The sequence below is a fragment of the Ranitomeya imitator genome, chromosome 2, assembly GCF_032444005.1.
Source record: "Ranitomeya imitator isolate aRanImi1 chromosome 2, aRanImi1.pri, whole genome shotgun sequence".
Classification (NCBI taxonomy): Eukaryota; Metazoa; Chordata; class Amphibia; order Anura; family Dendrobatidae; genus Ranitomeya; species Ranitomeya imitator.
The window spans coordinates 233093540-233108325 of NC_091283.1; the positions used below are offsets into that span (position 1 = coordinate 233093540).

Here is a 14786-nt window from a genome sequence, read left to right on the forward strand (position 1 = left end):
CGGCCAACTTGATGCCGACATTTTGTTTTTGCAGGAGACCAGGTTGACCGACCTATCAACCATGCATAAGGCAAGGCGGGAGTGGAGGCACGGGCCCTCATACTGGTCTCTTGCGGCCGAGCCGTATAGCGGGGTGGCGGTCCTTTTTAAGACCGCAGCGGTTGAATGCAGATGATTGAGTTAGAAATGGGGAGATGCTTGATCCTAGATGTCTCCATGGGGGGACAGGAGCTTCGGCTCATTAACATCTACGGTCCCCAGTCCAAGTGGGACCGCAAGTGTCTCTTCATGAAGATCAAACCTTTCTTATTTTCGAGCCGGCAGGTGGTCTTTGGAGGGGATTTCAACAACGTCACGAGACCCTGTGATAGAGGAGGTTCCGGAGACCGGCTGGCTTACGATTGCGTCGCGCTAAATAGGATAGTAAGTGAGGCACGCCTGGTGGATGTCCACATCCGGCACAACACAGGCCACGCGGGGTTCGCCTTTTTTAGAGGTAGTCAGTGCAGGTCTAGGATAGACAGGTTTTATTTGAAGGAGGAGGCCGTCTCCTCGCCGTTGTCTGTTGTGGAGGTGGAATTCTCTGATCACTGTTTGATTATGTTTTCTCTGAGCGTTACAGAGACTCCTCGGATGGGAAGAGGTTATTGGAAGCTGAATTCGTCACTCCTTGAGGAAGAAGCTGTAAGACGGTCCTTTGAGGAATTTCTTCAGAGCCAGGTACCGCTGCTGGGCCTAAGTAACACTAAGTCTGAGTGGTGGGAGATGTTCAAACATTGGGTGGCGAGATTCTTCCGGCAACTCTCGAACCTCAGAAGCCTGAACAGGGATCGCCTGTATCAGAGCCTGAGGAGGAAACTCGAGCATCTTGTCTCAACTGGGGGTAGCCGCGAGGCGATCTCCAGTGTGAAATCCTTGCTAAAGAGGTGTCAGTATGATAGGCACGCATCTTTGGTTTTTGAGAGGGACTACGGGAAGTACTACTCACCCGACCCTTACAGAAGCTGCAAGATGTCAGTGAATAGTAAGATAGTGACAGGGCTGATGGACAGTACGGGATCCCTGAGAAGGTCCAGATGAGGGATCTTGGAGGTCGTCAGTTCATACTACTCGCACCTCTTGGGAAGGAAGGAACTGGATCGTGACAGGATGTCGGCTTTCCTGGCTGAAGCTGTTCCAGAGCCAGGGGCTGACCTCTCGCTGGGCGGTTTGACATAAGCGATCAAAGAAGAGGAAGTGAGACTGGCGATCGATGGGCTCCGGCCCAAAAAAAATCGCCAGGTCCGGATGGCTTAACATCCGAGTTCTTTAAGACCTTTAGGGACTCCTTGGTCCCCCTCTTGACTCAGGTGTTTAATGAGTGTCTCTCCTCGGGCACTCTGCCGAGATCATTAAGGAGGTCGGCTTTGATCATTTTGTCAAAGGGTAAGGATCCGTCACGCATTGAGAATTGGCGACCCATATCACTTCTCAATGTGGACAGGAAGGTTTTGGCTAAGATACTCTCCAACAGGCTGGTGAAGTTTGCGCCACGGCTCCTTTCGGAGGCCCAGCACTGTTGCGTTCCTGGCCGTAACACTTTCAGTGCTGTTCTGGGTGTCCGAGAGGCCGTGGAGTGGGGCAGGGCAGGCCTTTGGAAGGGGTTCTTGCTGACCCTGGATCAGGCAAAAGCCTTTGATCGGGTCGACGAGTACCTCTGGTCCACTCTTTTGAGGTATGGTCTGCCTGGAGGGTTTGTGGACTGGCTTAAGACCTTATACGCAGGGGCTGAGACTTTCCCTCTGGTAAACGGGTGGATTGGACAACCTTTCGGGGTGGGATCTGGTGTCCGCCAGGGCTGCCCTCTTAGCCCTTTGCTTTACGCGTTTGCGATCGATCCCTTCCTCAGAAGGGTTGATTGTGGAACGTTGGCGGGGGTGGGGATGGGCGGGTTGGCGCCAGAGGCTATCCTGAGGGTAGTGGCCTACGCCGACGACGTTACCGTCTTTGTTTCTTCGCAAGAGGAGGCGATGGTGGTGATGTCAGAAGTGGAGAGCTACTCGAAGGCATCCGGGTCCAAGGTCAACCAGGACAAGTGTGAGAGTCTCTGGCTGGGAGGCAGGGATCCCACGTTTGATCTTCCGGACACCCTCCCCGAACCCCAAGAACATGCCAAAGTCCTAGGCATCGAATTTGGCCAGGGTGATTACCCCACGAAAAACTGGGAAGGCAGAATCAAAGGTATCGCCCAAAGAGTGGACCAATGGAAGGGTTGGTCTTTGACCCTGAGGGAAAGGGTTGACCTGTGCAAAGCTTTCCTGCTCCCCTTGCTAATCTACCTGGGCAGCGTCTGTCTTGCTGGAGCCTCTCTGGACACGGGTCTACAGTCTGTTCTTCCAGATGTTATGGGGGAATAGACTAAACCTAGTCAAACGGGAGGTCACTTATCGCACGAGGAAACTAGGGGGGTTGAATATGGTGAACCCCGTGGTGTTTCTAGTGAACATCTTTTTGAAAGTTAACGTGGCAAACCTCTGGAAAGAGAGGGCTCCTCCATGGGTATTCTCCTGCAAAGGATGGTTTCAGTCTTTCTTCCAGGAATGGGAGACAGGGGAAAGATTGAAGGATCTTCGCACACCCCACGGGCATCTCCCAGCTTATGTTACTCCGGTTCTGAAAATGATGCGCCGGTGGGGTCTGGGAATGTGGGAAGTGAGGTCCCTCCCGAGGAAACTCCTCGACATGCGGGTCTCGCTTTCGCATTTTCAGAGACCATTGGTCCTCAAGGACTGCCCGAGTCGGGATCTAGAGGTTGGGTTGAGTTTGTTAAATTCTAGCAGGATCCCCAAGAAGTATTGGGACTTGACTTGGCGCTGCTTCCAAGGTAAGTTGTATGTGAGGGACAATTTGAAGCACAGGAGCTCCGTGGACAGGAATTGTCCCCGTGAGGCTTGCGCTACCATGCTGGAAAGCATGGAGCACTTCCTGCTTCATTGTCCCTTTAATACAGAGGTGTACAACAGGGTGGGCGCTTCATTGGTTGGCCGCAGCTGGCCACTCTGTCCTATGCCGAGTGGGCCTATGGAGCGTTCAGAGACCTCGGGAGAAGGGACCGAGCCACTTTATTCTTAGTCAGCGCAGTGGTCAGGTATTTCAAGTGGAACGCACGAGTTTTAGTTTCGACGCAGAGTAAAATCCTCCATGTGGATGAAGTTTGTAGCAGCATCCTAGGTGCCCTGGTGAAGGTGCGTTCTCTGGAGTGTGAAAGACTGGGTGCCCGGAGGGCGGCCCATCTCTGGAGGGGTTTCTCCTTCAGGGTGCCTTAGTCCATTAGCGCTCCTATATCCTGGTGGCGGGCTGATGTCTATACACCCTAGACTTTTGTTTTGTATTTCTGTTCCCTGAATAGAAGGTTTGCAGGCATCGAACTTGAGCCTTGGGTGGTGAGAATGTAGGTTGTGTTCTGTGATGTTGGTTTATGTATATATTGTATATAGTGTATTGTATATATTGTATATAGTGTGTATAATAGAGGGTCTTAGTTAGGTTGGGTGGGAGGATTGGGGGGTTCAACGGCGGTGATAAGAGACTGATCTGGCCTGGCCCAGGCCCCGCCTGGGGAAAAACTTTGGGGCCTGATCCTAGCTCGGATGATTCCTGAACTTTGTGGCCAGAGCTGGATCAGGGGTGGCGGGATAGTTAGAGTAGGTGTGTGTATATATATTTAAAAAAAATAAATAAATAAAATAATAAAAAACAAATGTTAATGTTGTACACTGTGTTGTGTTTAGGTTTGTTGTAGGGTGAATGTGGTGGTGTAAGGGGGGGCTGTAAGGTGAGGCAGTGGGACCAGTAGGGTTTTGTTGTGTTTGTGGTTAGTGTTTGGTTTAGTATAATGTGTTTATAGTGTATATATTGTATAAATATTGTATATAGGACAGTGTGAATGTAGTTGGGGTTGTATATAGTAGTATGAATGAAGCTGGGCCGGGGGTCTTACATGATTTTATACTATTTATTATTTATAATTTTTACGGTATTCATGTAAGTTATGAGTATTTTATTTGTTGTCTTTTAGTTTTGCTTTCTTTATGTTATTGGAATTTTTCTTTCTCGTCCCTGATTTGTAGGTCATGAACTTTCTCCATTTTTGTTCGATTTCTGGTTTATTACTTTGTGGCTTTTGTCGTCGTCTGATTGGAGCTTTGTTCTTATGTTCTGTTTTGTATGTAATGTATCACAGTTATTGTCATGTAAAGTATTTCTATTTTATTTAATAAAAGACCTGGAGGACAGGTGCCCACAATCAGCCACACCCTGCTAGGAGCAGCACCTGTCTTGTGAGCTCCAGCACTTCCAGCAGGAGGCCCAGAGTCTGCCTCTCTTCTCCCCAGGGAGAGGCAGGCTTCCTGGGAGGCCGGCATGGCTTCCCAGGCTTCTGTTCCCCGGTCTGTGCCGGCGGGGGACAGAGAGCAGCAGCAGCAACCGGCCCAAGAGGGACTGAGGAGGTCGGGACGGGTGAGAAGAACCATACCCACCTACACCAACCCTGAGACGGCTCATCGTCCGCCCAGAGAGGGAGACAGGGGCGCCCCAGGCCCCAGGAAGGAGAGCCCAGGAACATCCTGGAGGGAGAAGAGCTCCGGCGAGTCCACGAGTACCTTCTCCTCCCGAGTGGTCGCCATGCTACGTGAGTACGAGGACGCCGGCAAAGAACTGACCGGGCTGAAGGAGGAGATGCGGGTGGCTCGGGTCCTAAACACCCGAGCCTCTAACAAAGAGAAACCCGCGACCTCCCAGAGGTTCAGAGCCCTCAAAGATGAGATGGTCCGGTTAGTGCTCCTCTGGGAGGGGATTGAGAAAAGTGCAGGTCCCTTCCTGGAGAGGTTTAAGAACCAGCGGCGGTTCTCAGAAATGAAGGGGTTAAATACCTCAGGAGAGTTGCCAGCCGGCGTCCTAAGCGACGAGGAGGAGGAGGACGACGACGTGGCTGTGACTGGAGTCCTACAAGCTGGAACCAGCCGGGAGAGTGAGTCGCAGATCCGACAACAGGGGAGCGGCCTCCCGGCACGGCAGAGGACTCCGACAGTACAGGCTGGAGGGTCAGCGGAGGAAGAGGAGGAGGGCGGTCTGCTAGAGGAGGAAGAGGAGGAGGGCGGTCTGCTAGAGGACATCCGACAGCTGGAGTCTCCAGTGAACCTGGACCGCTTTTCCTTTGGTGAGGATGAGCCAGCAGAGGAAACCAAGAAGAGGAAGAAGACGACGAAGGAGACCGCACGGGAGGTGGTGAGATACAGATATGTACTGATGGATGTTGTTACCCCTACCGCCTCCTGTGTAAACCCCACCAAACCTAAAGGCACGGGCTCTGCAGTGGGTCCGGGGCATAGGCAAGGTGGGGAGAGGAGGAGGATGTCCGGCGGTGCTGCCGTCTGTGCGGGGAACAGTGCAGGGGGCGAGGCTGTGGAGGTACTCATGGCGCCGGACATAGGGGACCCCGAGGAGTTTCCCTCCCTGCCCTCTGCGGCTAAGCCGGTTATCACCGGGGCTGAGGGGGGCGAGGGGGATGTCCACGCCGTTGAGATAGGGGGACGGTGTGGGCAGACTTCATCCCTGCTCACTACGGCTGAGCCGGCCGGGGCTGTGGGAGCAGGTCCGAGAGACTTGGTGCGGCGAAAGGGGGCGCACTGTTGTGACAGGGGCGCAGTGCGCCTCAACAGAGAAGAGGCACGCGGCTGCGACAGCAGAGCAGCGAGTCCAAAAAGGACAAAAAAAGCAGGACAAATCATCTGCAGGGAACACTGGGCGCCCTGCTGCGACGGGGGACAGAGTGCTCCAGCACCCAAACGTGACACCAGGACCCCGAAGTCTGTGGGTGCGGCAGGCCCAGAATAATAAAATGCAAACTGCTGCAGTGGGGGGGCAAGGCGCTCCAGAGACACAACACAGCACCAATCAAGGGAAAACGGGTGTGGTGCTGCACCCCTCCCCTGGTCCAGCAGGTGTGAGTGCAGAGAAGCCAGACACAAGTGAGGAAGGAATGGATGTGACTGTGGAAGGTGCGGAGAACACTGGGAAAAATGGTGCTGAGAATACTGGTAATAAAGTGACGGGAAGTGGTGGCAATGGTAAGGGGAATGATGGGAGTAGTGGTGGAGTGAATGGTGGGAGTAGTGGTGGAGTGAATGATGGGAGTAGTGGTGGAGTGAATGATGGGAGTCGTGGTGGAGTGAATGATGGGAGTAGTGGTGGAGTGAATGATGGGAGTAGTGGTTTTGAGGATGGTGACTTGCAACAGCCCTTCCTGGACGCCCTGAGGAAAGGGGAGAGTTCCATCAATGTAGAGGGGAGGGAGGTTGATCTGTCTTTCTGGATAGAGAGACACGGTCTTTACGCCTTCCGAGATAGAGGGGCAGAGACTGTCTGGTCTCTGCCGACAACGGGGCAGAGGAGTAACCGTAGGAATGTGGCCCGTCTCCAGTGGGTAAGCAAGGATGCCTGTCCTGATCGGTCAAAGGTTGCTGAGCTCCTGCTGGGGATGGGCTTCGCGGCATATGACATCTTTGCCTTGATCCATCCCTATGGGACCTCCTACTTCGATGTCAGTTTTGTGAGACCGGAGGGCCTTGAGCTTTTCTGGTCTCGCCACGAGCTGGCTTGCGGTCGCCCCGAATGGCGGGGTTTCCTCGCTGTAGCAATATCCCGCCAGAACTCAGTCAGGAAAGTGACCGTTTTGACCAGTAACGAGTCACTTTCCTGTGTCGACATCTCCACCTGGGTTGGACGATACGGCGACATCGTCGGTATTCCCGAGAAGACACTCGATGAGCATGGTATCTGGTCAGGAGCCTGGACCTTCATGGTGAAATTGAAGGTTTCAGGAAACACCGTTACCCATATCCCTTCCTCAACATTTTTGGGGAGGGACAGGATCTTGATTTTCTACCAGGGGCAGCCTAAGGTCTGTCACAGGTGCGGCAGCCCCACACACTTCAGTGCGCAGTGTACCACCCAGAAATGAGCACTGTGTGGGGACCTCGGCCATCTCGCTGCGACCTGTGGAAGGATTAGGTGTAACCTGTGTGGTGACCTCGGTCACCCGTTCAGTCGCTGTCCGCGTTCCTTTGCCAATGCGGTCCTGAAAGCGGCGAGTGCGGGACAGGCGAAAGCCGGGACCAATCTCGCCGGTGAAGGGACCAGCAGAGGCGGAGGAGGCAGGGAACCGGTGAGGAGCAGTCTGCCGCCATCCAATATCAGGCGGCAGCAGCAGCAGCGCCATGGGAACAGGGGGCAGGGAGTAATGACCCTAAACTCTGACCCGGGTGCTTCACTTGCAGCTGAGGATCCTAAAGACAGCGAATTAAGCAAGGAAGTCAAGAGACTTGAAAGGGAGGAGCAAAAGGACGCCATGTCTGCCCAGGAACCTTCATCCGGTGACAGTCTGGATGAGGGAGAGGGCGAGTGGTCACAGCAAAAGAAAAAGGGTAACAGGAAAACAACTAAGGATAAGAGGGGGTCCGGGCCTCGAGCCTCCTCCTTGGAGTGCGACCCCTCTGACTCCGTAGTCCTGATCCAGGTGCCATTGGAAGGTCCAGCCGCCCCCCCTCTGGTGGATCTCTCTAACCGGTTCCGGGCCCTCCAGGACTCCCCTCCAGAGGGGGGCGATGGGGAATCGGGGCCGGAGGTTGCGGACAAGGTTGTTGGGGCTCAGGAGGTCGCTGGGTCTTCTTCTCAGGGGGCAAATACAAAGCCTTCTGGGGGGGGGGGGGAACTACCTCAGGACCACCATACAAGGGCCAGAGTGTATGTAAGGAGAGAATGGATGAGTCTGTTTGTCTTAAGCGCACTAAAAACTCATCATTGTCAGAGGAAGAGGGTGAAACTGTTGGGGGTGGGAAGAAAAAGGCTATCTAATTCAATCAATCATGATGGTGGCACCCACCCCGTTGACGCTGGCAACCATTAATGTTGCCAGCATAAAGTCAGAAGCGGCAAGGTACATGGCCTTTCATTTTCTCGGCCAACTTGATGCCGACATTTTGTTTTTGCAGGAGACCAGGTTGACCGACCTATCAACCATGCATAAGGCAAGGCGGGAGTGGAGGCACGGGCCCTCCTACTGGTCTCTTGCGGCCGAGTCGTATAGCGGGGTGGCGGTCCTTTTTAAGACCGCAGCGGTTGAATGCAGACGATTGATCAAGTTAGAAATGGGGAGATGCTTGATCCTAGATGTCTCCATGGGGGGACAGGAGCTTCGGCTCATTAACATCTACGGTCCCCAGTCCAAGTGGGACCGCAAGTGTCTCTTCATGAAGATCAAACCTTTCTTATTTTCGAGCCGGCAGGTGGTCTTTGGAGGGGATTTCAACAACGTCACGAGACCCTGTGATAGAGGAGGTTCCGGAGACCGGCTGGCTTACGATTGCGTCGCGCTAAATAGGATAGTAAGTGAGGCACGCCTGGTGGATGTCCACATCCGGCACAACACAGGCCACGCGGGGTTCGCCTTTTTTAGAGGTAGTCAGTGCAGGTCTAGGATAGACAGGTTTTATTTGATGGAGGAGGCCGTCTCCTCGCCGTTGTCGGTTGTGGAGGTGGAATTCTCCGATCACTGTTTGATTATGTTTTCTCTGAGCGTTACAGAGACTCCTCGGATGGGAAGAGGTTATTGGAAGCTGAATTCGTCACTCCTTGAGGAAGAAGCTGTAAGACGGTCCTTTGAGGAATTTCTTCAGAGCCAGGTACCGCTGCTGGGCCTAAGTAACACTAAGTCTGAGTGGTGGGAGATGTTCAAACATCGGGTGGCGAGATTCTTCCGGCAACTCTCGAACCTCAGAAGCCTGAACAGGGATCGCCTGTATCAGAGCCTGAGGAGGAAACTCGAGCATCTTGTCTCGACTGGGGGTAGCCGCGAGGCGATCTCCACTGTGAAATCCTTGCTAAAGAGGTGTCAGTATGATAGGCACGCATCTTTGGTTTTTGAGAGGGACTACGGGAAGTACTGTGTCCAGTTTTGGGCACCGGTGCTCAGGAAGGATATAATGGAACTAGAGAGAGTACAAAGGAGGGCAACAAAATTAATAAAGGGGATGGGAGAACTACAATACCCAGATAGATTAGCGAAATTAGGATTATTTAGTCTAGAAAAAAGACGACTGAGGGGCGATCTAATAACCATGTATAAGTATATAAGGGGACAATACAAATATCTCGCTGAGGATCTGTTTATACCAAGGAAGGTGACGGGCACAAGGGGGCATTCTTTGCGTCTGGAGGAGAGAAGGTTTTTCCACCAACATAGAAGAGGATTCTTTACTGTTAGGGCAGTGAGAATCTGGAATTGCTTGCCTGAGGAGGTGGTGATGGCGAACTCAGTCGAGGGGTTCAAGAGAGGCATGGATGTCTTCCTGGAGCAGAACAATATTGTATCATACAATTAGGTTCTGCAGAAGGACGTAGATCTGGGGATTTATTATGATGGAATATAGGCTGAACTGGATGGACAAATGTCTTTTTTCGGCCTTACTAACTATGTTACTATGTTACTATGTTACTCGCCCGACCCTTACAGAAGCTGCAAGATGTCAGTGAATAGTAAGATAGTGACAGGGCTGATGGACAGTACGGGATCCCTGAGAAGGTCCAGATCAGGGATATTGGAGGTCGTCAGTTCATACTACTCGCACCTCTTGGGAAGGAAGGAACTGGATCGTGACAGGATGTCGGCTTTCCTGGCTGAAGCTGTTCCAGAGCCAGGGGCTGACCTCTCGCTGGGTGGTTTGACAGAAGCGATCAAAGAAGAGGAAGTGAGACTGGTGATCGATGGGCTCCGGCCCAAAAAATCGCCAGGTCCGGATGGCTTAACATCCGAGATCTTTAAGACCTTTAGGGACTCCTTGGTCCCCCTCTTGACTCAGGTGTTTAATGAGTGTCTCTCCTCGGGCACTCTGCCGAGATCATTAAGGAGGTCGGCTTTGATCATTTTGTCAAAGGGTAAGGATCAGTCACGCATTGAGAGTTGGCGTCCCATATCACTTCTCAATGTGGACAGGAAGGTTTTGGCTAAGATACTCTTCAACAGGCTGGTGAAGTTTGCGCCACGGCTCCTTTCGGAGGCCCAGCACTGTTGCGTTCCTGGCCGTAACACTTTCAGTGCTGTTCTGGGTGTCCGAGAGGCCGTGGAGCGGGGCAGGGCAGGCCTTTGGAAGGGGTTCTTGCTGACCCTGGATCAGGCAAAAGCCTTTGATCGGGTCGACCACGAGTACCTCTGGTCCACTCTTTTGAGGTATGGTCTGCCTGGAGGGTTTGTGGACTGGCTTAAGACCTTGTACGCAGGGGCTGAGACTTTCCCTCTGGTAAACGGGTGGATTGGACAACCTTTCGGGGTGGGATCTGGTGTCCGCCAGGGCTGCCCTCTTAGCCCTTTGCTTTACGCGTTTGCGATCGATCCCTTCCTCAGAAGGGTTGATTGTGGACCATTGGCGGGGGTGAGGATGAGCGGGTTGGCGCCAGAGGCTATCCTGAGGGTAGTGACCTACGCGGACGATGTTACTGTCTTTGTTTCTTCGCAAGAGGAGGCGATGGTGGTGATGTCAGAAGTGGAGAGCTACTCGAAGGCATCCGGGTCCAAGGTCAACCAGGACAAGTGTGAGAGTCTCTGGCTGGGAGGCGGGGATCCCACGTTTGATCTTCCGGACACCCTCCCCGAACCCCAAGAACATGCCAAAGTCCTAGGCATCGAATTTGGCCAGGGTGATTACCCCACGAAAAACTGGGAAGGCAGAATCAAAGGTGTCGCCCAAAGAGTGGACCAATGGAAGGGTTGGTCTTTGACCCTGAGGGTAAGGGTGGACTTGTGCAAAGCTTTCCTGCTCCCCTTGCTAATCTACCTGGGCAGCGTCTATGTCTTGCCGGAGCCTCTCTGGACATGGGTCTACAGTCTGTTCTTCCAGATGTTATGGGGGAATAGACTAAACCTAGTCAAACGGGAGGTCACTTATCGCACGAGGAGACTAGGGGGGTTGAATATGGTGAACCCCGTGGTGTTTCTATTGAACACCTTTTTGAAAGTTAATGTGGCAAACCTCTGGAAAGAGAGGGCTCCTCCGTGGGTATTCTCCTGCAAAGGATGGTTTCAGCCTTTCTTCCAGGAATGGGAGACAGGGGGAAGATTGAAGGATCTTCGCACACCGCACGGGCATCTCCCGGCTTATGTTACCCCGGTTCTGAAAATGATGCGCCGGTGGGGTCTGGGAATGTGGGAAGTGAGGTCCCTCCCGAGGAAACTCCTCGACATGCGGGTCTTGCTTTCGCATTTTCAGAGACCATTGGTCCTCAAGGACTGCCCGAGTCGGGATCTAGAGGTTGGGTTGAGTTTGTTAAATTCTAGCAGGATCCCCAAGAAATATTGGGACTTGACTTGGCGCTGCTTCCAAGGTAAGTTGTATGTGAGGGACAATTTGAAGCACAGGAGCTCCGTGGACAGGAATTGTCCCCGTGAGGCTTGCGCTACCATGCTGGAAAGCATGGAGCACTTCCTGCTTCATTGTCCCTTTAATACAGAGGTGTACAACAGGGTGGGCGCTTCCTTTGGTTGGCCGCGGCTGGCCACTCTGTCCTATGCCGAGTGGGCCTATGGAGCGTTCAGAGACCTCGGGAGAAGGGACCGAGCCACTTTATTCTTAGTCAGCGCAGTGGTCAGGTATTTCACGTGGAACGCACTAGTTTTAGTTTTGACGCAGAGTAAAATCCTCCATGTAGATGAAGTTTGTAGCAGCATCCTAGGTGCCCTGGTGAAGGTGCGTTTTCTAGAGTGCGAAAGACTGGGTGCCCGGAGGGCGGCCCATCTCTGGAGGGGTTTCTCCTTCGGGGTGCCTTAGTCCGTTAGCGCTCCTATATCCTGGTGGTGGGCTGATGTCTTTACACCCTAGATTTGTGTTTTGTATTTCTGTTCCCTGAATAGAAGGTTTGCAGGCATCGAACTTGAGCCTCGGGTGGTGAGTATGTAGGTTGTGTTCTGTGATGTTGGTTAATGTATATATTGTATATAGTGTATTGTATATATTGTATATAGTGTGTATAATAGAGGGTCTTAGTTAGGTTGGGTGGAGGGATTGGGGGGGTTCAACGGCGGTGACAAGAGACTGATCTGGCTTGGCCCAGGCCCCGCCTGGGGAAAAACTTTGGGGCCTGATCCTAGCTTAGATAATTCCTGAACTTTGTGGCCAGAGTTGGATCAGGGGTGGCGGGATAGTTAGAGTAGGTGTGTGTATATATATATTTTTTTAAAAAAATGTAAAAAAATAAATAAAAATAATAAAAAAAATAAAAAAATAATGATAATAATAAAAAAACAAAAACAAATGTTAATGTTGTACACTGTGTTGTGTTTAGGTTTGTTGTAGGGTGAATGTGGTGGTGTAAGGGGGGGCTGTAAGGTGAGGCAGTGGGACCAGTAGGGTTTTGTTGTGTTTGTGGTTAGTGTTTGGTTTAGTATAATGTGTTTATAGTGTATATAATATTGTATATAGGACAGAGTGAATGTAGTTGGGGTTGTATATAGTAGTATGAATGAAGCTGGGCCGGGGGTCTTACATGATTTTATACTATTTATTATTTATAATTTTTTACATGTATTCACGTAAGTTATGAGTATTTGTTTATTGTCTTTTAGTTTTTTTATGTTAGTGGAATTTTTCTTTCTCGTCCCCGATTTGTAGGTCATGAACTTTCTCCATTTTTGTTCCATTTCCGGTTTATTACTTTGTGGCTTTTGTCGTTTGTTGTCGTCTGATTGGAGCTTTGTTCTTATGTTCTGTTCTGTTGTGTTTTATTTGTAATGTATCACAGTTATTGTCATGTAAAGTATTTCATTTTATTTAATAAAAGACCTGGAGGATAAGACACGATGTAACAGCAGAATAGTGAGTGCAGCTCCGGAGGTGAATGGAGGATAAGTCGCCGTGGTTCCTCGGTCATACACTGATGATGTCATCGCTCGGTCCGGTGATGTCACTGTGCGATGGGCACTGTACCTGTATCGTGGGCGCTGATTGGTCGGGCGGTGATCGCCTGCAGCAGGTGCAGCCAGTCCCTCTGCTCTCTGCTGCTCTCACAGGTGAGGATGTATTCCCGCTGGGGCGTGTGGATTGTGATTCCCGCCGCCCACTTGTTCCCTTTCATCCCATTGGGTAAGCCTTCGGTCACATGGTAGCCCGCCTCGCAGCTGCCAATAAAGATCCCGCCCTGCTCATAGGGGTCCTGCAATCACAGTGAACAGTGGGTTCTAGGTTATTATAGAGATGATATGTCCGACCCTCATCAACAGCGCGAGCCGACTGCTCTAGAACCTCTCCGTGCGGTGTACACGTTACCTGTTCTAGAGCTGTCTGGGTGTGCGGTGCACACGTTACCTGTTCTAGAGCTGTCCGGGTGTGCGGTGTACACGTTACCTGTTCTAGAGCTGTCCGGGTGGGCGGTGTACACGTTACCTGTTCTAGAGCTGTCCGGGTGTGCAGTGTACACGTTACCTGTTCTAGAGCTGTCCGGGTGTGCGGTGTACACGTTACCAGTTCTAGAGCTGTCCGGGTGTGTGGTGTACACGTTACCTGTTCTAGAGCTGTCTGGGTGTGCGGTGTAAACGTTACCTGTTCTAGAGCTGTCCGGGTGTGCGTTGTACACGTTACCTGTTCTACAGCTGTCCGGGTGTGCAGTATTCACAGTCATTGTTCTACATCAGTCTAGTTGTTTGCTCTAGAACATGAGCGGTAAGTATCAGTTTGAATGTGTGATTCTTGGGCTCGGCAGCACTCACCAGCGGGTCCCTGTAGTACAGCAGCTTCCTCTCCTCGGAGTCCAGATTGAACCATCGTTTCTTGAAGCGTTCTCGCTGCTGCAGGGACGGGTGACAGCGGATTAGACAGAGTATAACAGTTCAGCCATGCGCGGAGGACGGCAGAGCCAAGAAAAGACCCCTACATCAGCGCAGAAGAGCTCAGCCCCAGAGGAGCAATACAATATACACACACTTCCCACCCTAGAGGAGGCGACATGGAGGACAGGTACAACATACATACACTGCTTGCCACCGCGAAGGACACACGGAGAACCGGAACAATATATACACACACTTCCTATAACTTATTTATAAAAAAAAAACAGGATTAACAAGAGAAGAGAAGGTGTTACATTGTATGTTAGGTAAACATACATCTCCACAGAGATCCAAACTTCAGTGACTGGTAGCTCTGTAGAAACTGTATGGGTAAGAATACAAGGAGAGAAAACAGAAAATATACTGTTGTAGGTGTTTCCTACAGGCCACCTGGACAGACTGAAGATATGGATGAACTCTCTTTACATCAGATGTCTCTGTTCTCAAAATAGTATGACAAGAAAGGGTAGGAAAGATCCAATGGCCGGATGTTCTAAAGGACAGAAATGTCCATGAAGGATGGGAGATTTTACTAAATGAAATTCTCACCGCACCATCGATAGCAACCCCAAAACGAAGGAAGAATTGGTAGCATTTAGAGACCAGGATGGATGAATACCGAATTTATCACTTGTTAAAGAGGAAAAAAGAAATGTATATTAAACGGAAAGAAGGGAAATCTAAAGAAGAATATAATGCTGTCTGCAGGGAACGGAGGGCAAGAGTTGGAAGAGCTAAAGCCAGTAATGAAGTGAGGCTTGTAAGGAAGACCAAAGCAGTAAATAAAGATTTGGGGGTATGTCAAAAGCAAAAAAAAAGTCATAGATGGTATAAGATTTTTACAGGATGAAAAGGGTGGTCAAAAATTATGTTG

At 51.3% G+C, this 14786-nt stretch overlaps 1 protein-coding gene across 3 annotated transcripts in view; it reads right to left on the bottom strand.

The window, feature by feature from the left end:
- Positions 1-14786, bottom strand: part of ADAP2 (ArfGAP with dual PH domains 2) — a 172421-nt gene that overhangs the window by 21082 nt on the left and 136553 nt on the right. For all 3 annotated transcript variants that reach the window (XM_069748748.1, XM_069748749.1, XM_069748750.1), the window contains 2 exons: positions 13793-13870; positions 13014-13239 (listed from right to left, as the gene is read on the bottom strand). In XM_069748748.1, coding sequence (XP_069604849.1) covers positions 13014-13239; positions 13793-13870 — 304 coding nt within the window. The remainder of the gene's footprint in view (positions 1-13013; positions 13240-13792; positions 13871-14786) is intronic.